This window comes from Geosmithia morbida (assembly GCF_012550715.1).
Source record: "Geosmithia morbida isolate 1262 chromosome Unknown scaffold_4, whole genome shotgun sequence".
Classification (NCBI taxonomy): domain Eukaryota; kingdom Fungi; phylum Ascomycota; class Sordariomycetes; order Hypocreales; family Bionectriaceae; genus Geosmithia; species Geosmithia morbida.
Window position 1 is genome coordinate 54,368 of NW_023336191.1, and position 9,828 is coordinate 64,195.

General features: G+C 56.5%; 4 protein-coding genes across 4 annotated transcripts in view; 2 read left to right on the forward strand and 2 right to left on the reverse strand.

Moving 5' to 3' along the window:
• Positions 1–508: 508 nt before the first annotated feature.
• On the forward strand, positions 509–2,658 carry GMORB2_5503 (Major Facilitator Superfamily; the record flags this gene model as incomplete). Its single annotated transcript, XM_035467473.1, has 2 exons — positions 509–969; positions 1,251–2,658. The coding sequence occupies 2 exons, from the start codon at positions 509–511 to the stop codon at positions 2,656–2,658; spliced, it is 1,869 nt and encodes a 622-aa protein (XP_035322439.1).
• A 306-nt stretch (positions 2,659–2,964) lies between these two features.
• On the reverse strand, positions 2,965–4,182 carry GMORB2_5504 (uncharacterized protein; the record flags this gene model as incomplete). The annotated part of the gene is made up of 2 exons (XM_035467474.1): positions 2,965–4,037; positions 4,104–4,182. The coding sequence occupies 2 exons, from the start codon at positions 4,180–4,182 to the stop codon at positions 2,965–2,967; spliced, it is 1,152 nt and encodes a 383-aa protein (XP_035322440.1).
• Positions 4,183–6,521: 2,339 nt separating this feature from the next.
• GMORB2_5505 (methylenetetrahydrofolate reductase (NADPH)) lies at positions 6,522–8,468 on the forward strand (the record flags this gene model as incomplete). Its single annotated transcript, XM_035467475.1, has 2 exons — positions 6,522–8,220; positions 8,290–8,468. 2 exons carry the CDS (start codon positions 6,522–6,524, stop codon positions 8,466–8,468), a joined length of 1,878 nt encoding a protein of 625 aa, XP_035322441.1.
• A 924-nt stretch (positions 8,469–9,392) lies between these two features.
• Positions 9,393–9,828, reverse strand: part of GMORB2_5506 (RNA-binding protein 26) — a gene marked incomplete at both ends in the record, with an annotated part of 2,652 nt that continues 2,216 nt past the window's right edge. The window contains 2 exons of the mRNA XM_035467476.1: positions 9,393–9,455; positions 9,547–9,690. Coding sequence (XP_035322442.1) covers positions 9,393–9,455; positions 9,547–9,690 — 207 coding nt within the window. The remainder of the gene's footprint in view (positions 9,456–9,546; positions 9,691–9,828) is intronic.

Here is a 9,828-nt window from a genome sequence, read left to right on the forward strand (position 1 = left end):
GGATGGGAGCAAGAAGGATGGAAAGGCCGGAAAATAAAAATCCAAAAACCATGCTGCCTCTATGATGGGAGATACAGATGACAAAATTGTTGATGCCGTAAAAATGATGCCTTGTGGTGGATTGATGATGTCCAGATTGAGTATGGAGTACATTAGTCTTGGCAGATGGCGATCACCTTGGTAGCGGTACTCCATACATTTCACGGAGCAATCCCCTGTCCCCGACTGCAATCCCCTCCTCTCCTCTCAACGCAGGCAAGAGAAAGGGACCGAAAGATCGCGACAACACGGCCCCAGCGTCGAGCAATGAAACCGTGTGATATTACCAACTCCGGGAGCCGGTCCTCTTGATAGCCCCGGCTCAATTCTGGACGACGACGACGCCAACAGCGACGACGACGAGACAAACGTCTCTATCTCCCCCCCCCCCCCCCCCCCCCCCCCCCCCCCTCCTCTCCCTTCCTCTCTTCCTCTCACCTCTATCGACTACCATCGCAGAACTAGAAGAATGGTATCGACGTCTAGCCATCTGCTGCCTTTGGGCGGCGGTGGTGGCAGAAGCGGCAGCGGCAGCGGCAGCGGCGGAGGTGGAATCAGGACACCAGGAGAGCTATCGCCGTCATTCGCCCAGACGGGAGCGGAACTCGACCTAGACGACAGTGACATTGACGATCTGGACCTCCACGCAGCGGTGGGCGGTCCCGGCGGCCCGGGGGCCGAGATATACGAGATGCGACGACCGAGCGACGTATCGTGGACGGTAGGAGGGGGGAGGGGATCGATGAGCAGCAGACCTCTGTGGGACGCGGAGGAGGAAGAAGGATCTGGAGAAGAAGGGGATTCGGAAGAGATGCAGCGGCGGCAGCAGCTCACGCCTGACGGGAGTTCTTCCTCCGTCGAGAGTTTCCAGCTGTACACTCCCGATGAGGAGGCTGCTGTGCGGCGCAAGTTTGATCGCAAGCTCGTCGTGTTTGTTGCTCTGCTGTACATGCTTTCGTTTCTGGATCGATCAAGTAAGGGGCCTTTCTTCTTCTTTTTTCTCTCCTCTTTCTCTCCTCTCTCTTCTTTCTTCACTCCTTTCTTTCCTTTTTTCTTGTCTCTGCCACACGCAAGGGGGAAATCTTTGCAGTGAAAAAAAAAAGAGAAGAGAAGAGAAGAACAGAAGAGTTGCTGACACTTGGGAAACCAGATATTGGAAACGCCTACATCGCGGGAATGGACGATGATCTAGCCGCCACGTCCCCTGACAGATCGGACTGGTACCAGTGGGCCCTGACGGCCTTCTACCTGACGTACATCGCCTTCGAATGGATGGCCTTGCTGTGGAGGACGGTCCCGGCGCACGTGTACGTGTCCATGCTGGTGCTGTCGTGGGGGGTCATGGCCTCGCTCCAGGCCGTGGCGACGTCGTACCCCGTCCTCATCGCGCTGAGGGCCCTGCTGGGCATCGGTGAGGCCGGCTTCACCGGCATACCCTTCTATCTGGGCTACTTCTTCAAGAGGCGCGAGCTGGCCTTCCGAACGGCCATTTTCATCTGCGGTCAGTTTCTTCGATCTGTCCTTGTTCTCTTCAACGACAGCGATGGCATCACCGTCATCATCCATCAAGAACTAACAGGATATCATACAGCCGCACCCCTCGCCACCAGCTTCGCCAGCACGCTGGCCTGGCTGATTGTCAAGTTCGCCGAGACGGGACCCATAGCGCCCTGGCGACTACTCTTCCTGGTGGAAGGCTTCCCCTCGGTGATCGTGTCCGTGGTGGCGTGGTCAGTCATCCCGGACTCGCCCCAGACGGCGCGGTATCTCACCAAGCGGGAGAAGAAGGTGGCTCGTCTACGGCTGCGCAGCGAGCAGGAGCAGGATGACCAGGACTCTGCTGCCGCCTCGGGGTCGGGTAGCGACGGCGTCGGCAGCAGCAGCAGCAGCAGGAGCATGGTATCCATGCTCGTCGACCCGACCATATGGCTCCCGGCAGCCATGTTCTTCCTGACCAACATGGCCTACTCCAGCCTCCCGGCCTTCCTGCCCCGCATCCTGACCGACATGGGCCACACGCGTCTGGGCTCTCAGGCCCTCAGCGCGCCGCCCTACCTGGTCGCCGCCGCGGCCGTGCTCGTCACGGCCCGCGTCTCGGACCGTCTGGGTTCGCGCACCCTGCCCCTGGCGCTGCACGCCTTGGCCTCGGCGGCCGGTTACGCCACTCTGTGCGCGGCCGAGCCCCTCCGCCTGCCCGTCTGGCTGCGCTACGCGGCCGTGTACCCCGCCGCCGTGGGCTTCTTCAACGTCGTCACCATGCTGCTCGTCTGGTCCGTCAACAACAACCACCGCAAGAGCAGGGGGGCCAGGGGCGCCGCCTCCTTTGCCGTCCTCCAGGCCGTCGGCCAGTGCGGGCCCCTCGTCGGGACCAGGCTGTACCCCGTCGCCGATGCGCCGTATTACACGCGTGGCATGACGATCTGTGCCGTCGCCATGACGGCCGTCGCCGTCTTGGCCTTTGTGCTGAGGTTCATCCTCCGTCGCAGGAACGCCGCGCTGGATGCTGAGGACCATGCTGCCAGCCCGTCTGCTGTTGCTGACGACGAGGAGGAAGGTCTGGTCGCTGCTAGCGGCCGACGGGGGACGAAGCAGGGCTCCAGGTTCCGGTATATTTTGTGAGCATTTGAGTATAATAATTCCCCCTCTTTCTCTCGTTTATTCACTTTCTTTGGCTTCTTTTTCTCGCATCCCCCCTTCATTTTATAGTCTTGTCGAGCGGGCAGGCGCATGGATATACCTGTTCATTTTCTTTTTTTTTGTCTTCCTGTATCTATATCATTGAGAATCTTCTTCATCTCTTTTCTTGAACGGAACGGGACCCCTTCTACCTACTAGGTGTGGATGGATGAGGTTTTTCTGTCTCTAAACGATTCCTAGTCTTACTTTGCATCTTGACTTTGATGCACGCCATACACAACCTGGCCATCACACATGACGTGAATAAGGCGGTGCTGATGCATATAGGCTACCGCCGCTGCCAAAGGCCATCCAAGGCGGTGCAGAGTACTTACTTGCGCCCTCGTTCCACCACTCGCTCCCTCCCTCACCACTCCCGACACCTGCAAACGAGCTGTCCGCGGAGTGATTGACCAGGCCGACGCCGAACAGACCCGACTGAGACGGCGCGTCCGTGCGATGGGTGCGCTGTGCTTGCACCCGCGCGGCCTTCCATGCGGCAAAGTTGGTGGGTCTTCCGGGTGGCTCTCGGCGGTGTCGGAGCTTGCGCCTGACAGATGTCAACTTCTGGGATATGGTGTCGGCGAATCTCTGGAGCACGGGGGAGCGACGTCTCTTCCGGCCCATCGTCTCGGGACGGCTGCGCATCGAGAAAACGGAGGCCTTGCGTTTGGGGTGTAGGTCAACGGTACGACGTGGATCTTCGGTTGTGACCGTTTCCCGCGTGGATGATGGCTCGCCGAGGTCCTCAGACGTGCCGTCATAGTGGCGGGATCTTGACGTCAGAGAGGAGAATCTGTCGTGAATTTTGGACCCGCCGCTGCCGTTGGTGACCCCCAGCCCGAAAGATTTCCGTTTGACGGATCTGTCCGCCGTCGGGGGCGTCGACAGTCCCCTCTGCCACCCCCTGGCCGCAGCAGCGGCATCCTCGGCGGCGCCGTGCACGCTGACGCCACTGCTGCCGCCGGAGCTCGACCGCAGGTTGGACAGACAGTCGTTTGCGCGGCTGTACTTTTCCAGACCGGATGCCCTAAGAGTGTTTCCGTGCCTGAGGTTCTCATCGTGCGCGGTGCCGCCGCGTATGGTGGATGGCGGGCTCATGTCGTAGCAGCTCGACGATGCGTCGCTCACCAGGCGCCCAGGGTCATGGTCCGTACAGGGCTCCCCTTTCGGGAACATGTCCAAACTGAGACCACCAGGCTCGCGCAGCTGTCGGCGGCATGCCTGCTCCTTCTGCTCCCTCGGCCTGCGCACGGGAGGGCTGCCCGTCGGAGAGAGGAGCCGAGGGGAGCTGAAGGCGAGGCTGGCGAGATACTCGGGGGCTGTGCCTCTCCACTCAGTCGGGTCAGGTCGCTGCTTTTCAGAGCCGGAAGCGGCATCCTAATCACGGCTGGCTTCGCTGCTCCTTTCCCGGAGTGTGTAGAGCGGCATGACGAAGCTGCCGATTCGCCGCCCCCCGCCGTGCATGCTGTTTCTGCGACGGAGAGGCATTGGGAGCTATTGCTGCAGCGTTGTAAAGCTGACGCTTGTTCCGATATGGGTCGGAGAATAGGAAGTGTGCCCGGAAATGAAGAATGATGAATAAGTCTAGGAAACAAAGACGCCAAGTACTATAATCTTGGAACCCCAGAACGTCCCCAACGGGCTAGGCAGACGGGTAGATGCGATGCTTGGAGATGGGTGTTTCTAGGAGATACGGCAGCGATCAAGCCAGTCTGAGAGAATTGGTCTTTCTGCTCATGGGACGTGGGTGATTCCCATCGATGCAACCCGTGATACTGAGGGAAGGAGCTGCCTCGGGAGGTGTGCCTTCCCTCTTGACGATTTGACGACCTTGTTCTCTTTTAGGTTCATGGAGGGTTGATACCTCGCATGGCACGTGCATTCCGCACACAAACTCTTCAAGGGAAAAGGTAGGATTCCTCACATTGTTCCTATCCAACGTTCGCCATGTTTACATTGTCATGACGACGACGAGGGCGGACGGGTGTCGGGACCAGATCCTGCGCTGATCAGTACGACGACGTGTAATATGTGGTGTGGAGGGGTAAAGGGTATCAATACAATGGCTGCGTGGTGTTGGGGTGTAGCTGTGCGTACTGATAGTACCAGAGAGGGTTCTTCTGCAAGTAAGCGAAACGGACTACAGGTACGGCGTATGAGTGAGCCATTTGAACTCGATATCCTGTCTCTCATTCTTTATTGACGCCTGTTCGTCAATAGCAACGCCAATTGAAGAATGGAGCAGTACGAGGTGGTGTACGACGTGCAGGCAGCTGCAGACGGAGAGGTGGAGAGGTGGAGTGGGGCAACTTCCGTAGTATTACTACGGAGTACTGCTGTAGTATTACTACTGCTGTAGTATTACTATACTGCTGTAGCATTACACGTACTCGTGTACTCGTAGAGGGAAGAGTAGAGGGCCAGTGGATAAAGACGGGTAACCGACTCCTCGTACTCGTATCCAGGTCGTACTACTTACTACGCCTGGAAGACTTGAGAGACGGGACCATCATGGCAAGAGCAGGTCGGCAGACTGTTTCGACTGCAGTCATAATTGCACTGCATGATGCGGGTTGTTGAGGGATATATATCATAGCATATTGACGAGCCAATGTGTGGTGGTGATGATGAAGGATAGTTCTCGTACTCGTAAACCCGCCGAAGAAGAAGAAGAAAAAAACTCACCGAAGAATCCTACTCAGCAAGCCAGCCATTGAAAAGAATAATTACCGGGTGATAGATAAAGAGCACTCGCTACCAGGAACAAGGAGGAGGCCTTTTGCCCGCTGGTCCAATAAGACACATGGTGTAGTCGGTAGTAATCCAATGTGCCTTTTTGCTCCAACCCCACAGGGGACCTGGACTTTTGAGAACCTTGATGCAGAAGAAAGCACCGACAACGGCGCAGTGAGAAGTTTGTCAGGTACCTTATCCTGAGGCATCCTCCGGTGGTGTTTCCCGTACACTTCGAGCAGCAGAAGGAAGTACCCTGCTATGACTGGGTAGCGATACTGTTCATCCTACGGAAGAATACAGCCACTGCAGGTGTAGGCCATCACTACAGATTGCAACTAGCGCGTACAGCCACTGAAACACGAGCCGCTACACCGCCAGACTAGACCCTTACGCCGCTGTAAATACTTCTACACCCGCTACACTCACTAAGACGCAGCCCCTCCAACGACCCCACCATCAAGAGCAAAGAATTCACGTCTTTTTACCCTTGCCTCTCTCCTCCCCTTCCTACATTTTTTTCTCCTCCAAATTCATCCTGCTTCTTGGCTGGAGGCTCTATTCTTCCTCTTCCTCTCTCTTTCACCTAGGACTGACACTATATTCCATTTCCCTCCCTCCCGTATCAAGTTTATAGAGACAACCTCCCGCTGGTCTCCTACGCCTTCTTAGGCATTCTTCTCGTGAGTTGCAAAGTTTCGTCCCGCTCCCCCCCCCCCACCTTGACATGCACAGCGATACACGGAGCAACTTTTTACTCTTCTTCACTCACCCCTGGGCCTACCCATGACAGCTGGTTCTCGGTCAATCACTTCGTTATTCTGCATCCTTGCTTACCTCGAGCCCAAATCTGCCCAATTGCCATACTGACTGCTCATCTCAGACATTCCTTCCCCTGACAGAAAAACAGAAAACACCGACCTTGCGCTGTCACCCTGTATGACGGCTCCCACGACAACTCTGTCCTCGACACCGCCTAAATAACCTCTTTTCCCCCCCCTCTCCATCCCCCCTTGTATCCCTACTTTCCTCACCTTCTTCTCGGATCGTAGCCGTCGTCGTCCGTCGAAATGCATATCAAGGCCCTCCTCACAGAGACCCAGGGCACCGGGGCACCCTCATTCTCCTTCGAGTACTTCCCGCCCAAGACGGCTCAGGGTGTTCAGAACCTCTACGACCGCATGGACCGCATGTACAATTTCGGTCCCAAGTTCATTGATATCACATGGGGTGCCGGCGGTCGTCTAGCCGAGCTCACCTGCGAGATGGTCAACCAGGCCCAGTCCGTCTACGGCCTTGAGACGTGCATGCACCTGACGTGCACCGACATGGGCCTCGAAAAGGTCAACGACGCCCTCGACAGGGCCTACAAGGCCGGCTGCACAAACATCCTCGCTCTGCGCGGAGACCCGCCCCGCGAGCAGGAGAAGTGGACTGCCACCGATGACAGCTTCCAGTACGCCAAGGACTTGGTCAGGCACATTCGCAAGACATACGGCGACCACTTTGACATCGGTGTTGCCGGATACCCCGAGGGGTGCGACGACAACAAGGACGAGGACCAGCTGCTCGATCACCTCAAGGAGAAGGTCGACGAGGGTGCGTCCTTCATTGTCACGCAGATGTTCTACGACGCCGACAACTTCATTCGCTGGGTCGGCAGGGTCCGCGAGCGCGGCATCACCCTCCCCATCCTGCCCGGCATCATGCCCATTGCCACCTACGCCAGCTTCGTGCGCCGCGCCAACCACATGCAGTGCAAGATCCCCCAGGATTGGATGGACAAGCTCGAACCCGTCAAGAGCGACGACGTAGCCGTCCGCGAGATTGGCAAGACGCTCGTCGCCGACATGTGCCGCAAGCTCCTCGCCAGCGGCATTCACCATCTTCACTTCTACACCATGAACCTGGCCCAGGCCACGCGCATGCTGCTTGAGGAGCTCAACTGGGCGCCCTCGGCCGAGCGTCCCTTCAAGCCCGCGCTTCCCTGGAAGCCGTCCAAAGGCCTCGGCCGCCGCGACGAGGATGTGCGCCCCATATTCTGGCGCAACCGCACCAAGGCATACATCGCCCGCACCCAGGACTGGGATGAGTTCCCCAACGGCCGCTGGGGTGATTCGAGGTCCCCTGCCTTTGGCGAGCTGGACGCGTACGGCGTGGGACTGACCGGCACCAACGAGGCCAACCGCAAGAAGTGGGGGGAGCCCAAGTCTCTGCGCGACGTGGCCGACCTCTTCTGCCGCTACCTCAACCGGGGTGTCGACTCCCTGCCCTGGAGCGAGTCGCCCCTCACCGAGGAGTCTGACCCCATCAGGGACCGCCTCCTCTCCCTCAACAGCCGCGGCTTCCTGACCATCAACTCCCAGCCCGCCGTCGACGGCGCCAAGTCGACGCACCCGGTCCACGGCTGGGGACCCTCCAACGGTTACGTCTACCAGAAGTCGTACCTCGAGGCCCTGGTCCACCCGGACCTGCTGCCCAAGGTTCTCGAGCGCATCGCCCAGCACCCTGAGCTCACCTTTTACGCCGTCACCAAGGCCGGCAACCTGACGTCCAACACGCCCGCCGAGGGTCCCAACGCCGTCACCTGGGGCGTCTTCCCCGGCAAGGAGATTGTCCAGCCCACGATTGTCGAGAGCGTCAGCTTCCTCGCCTGGAGAGACGAGGCCTTCCAGCTGGGCATGGACTGGGCCAAGTGCTTCGACGCCTCGTCGCCCAGCCGCCAGCTGATCGAGCACATCATGACTGAGTGGCATCTCATCAACATCGGTATGTTCTCATCCTATCTCATCTTCTCCCCTCTCCTCGTCCCTCTAGACACTGACACTCATTTCTCAGTCAACAACGACTTCCACGACAGCAGCACCATATTTGACATCTTCAACGACCTCGCCCTCGAAAGGGATATCCTGGAGAAGCCATTCGCCGGCGAGCCCCAAGCCAGCAGAGCGGCCGCTGCCACCACCACCAACGGTGCTGCTGCTTCCGAGCCTGCCGCTGCCGCTGCCGCTGCTTAATTCATTGTCACGCAACGACCCTTTTTTTTTATCCTCTGTTTTTATTTATCTATTTTCTACATCATTTCTGGCATTGGCGGGCGTTTTTACTACCAACGGAACGAGCGATGATCTCGAACAAAAAAGTCTTTTTCAACAGAAAGGCATCACCTAGCGTTTTCTTTCTTCCCTTTTCCTTTCACTCTTCTTTCTTTTATAACGCAACGACACGCAAGAGAAACCCGCCGACTGCTTTGCATAACAGCCGAGGGCATCTTCATAACCCTTTGGAAACATGAAAGAGAGACGAGAGAGAGAGGGGGGAAGACACATTTCTGTTTCTCCTTTTCGTTTTACAATCCGACATTTCACATCTTTCGTCTTTAATTTAACATGACGAATACCTCGATATCTTCTCTCTCTCTCTCTCTCTCTCTTTCTCCTCCCCCCCCTGTTTATGACTACTTCTTATCGGTTTGCCATATTCCCTTCCCCCCTTTTCATATTTATATATATATATATATCTCAACGATACCCCCCCCCCCCCCTTTAAGGAAAAAACCCCATCGCCATGCAAGAAATAATATATCAAAAATCAGGAAAAAAAATCAGACTAGAAAGAAGAAGTCGACCAGAATGAAAGAGTAGGAGTTTAGTTGAGGAGACGTCATTGACGGATGGCATAGCCTGTTCTTTTTGGATAGAGATTATGCAGGTCGATGTGCACTTGAGTTTGGTCTTGCATATATGTTACATGAGTGATGTATGAAGTGCATTGGCAACATATTTATGGGTATTGTGTGTAAATGTATCGGACATCTCTCATCTAATACGCGTCTTCGTCCTCGGCATGCTCACGGGTATACTCTTCCACATGATGATACTGATCCTGATCCATGACATGATCCTTCCCTTCTTCCCCTTCCCCCCCTTCAACCTCCCCCTTTATATCTTCCGCTGTCGGCAGTGCTGAATTCGCGACCGCAGAAGCAGCTGCTGGCTTGCCAGCTGTAAATGACGATGACGATGGAGGAGGAGGAGGAGGATGACGAGTGGATGTGGAGGTGGATGTGCTGTTGCCAGTAGTGCCGTTGTTGACCCAAGAGAGTTGGAGCTTCCCCTCGACACCGGGTAATTCTTTCCCGTCAAGACTGTAGTATAGCTTCTCGGCTGTCTTGCGGTCACGGAAGGAGACGTAGGTTGTCGACGAGGAGGGTTCAACAGATTCGAATTCGCCGAGGTTCTGATGCCCTTGTCAGTATGGGGGGTGGTGCAAGCAGATTGAGGTGAGATGGCATGGGCGAATGAAGTGAGGATAACAGATGATGATAAAAAGAGAAGAGAAGATATATCATGTTGATAAAAAGGGGAAGGGGGGGGG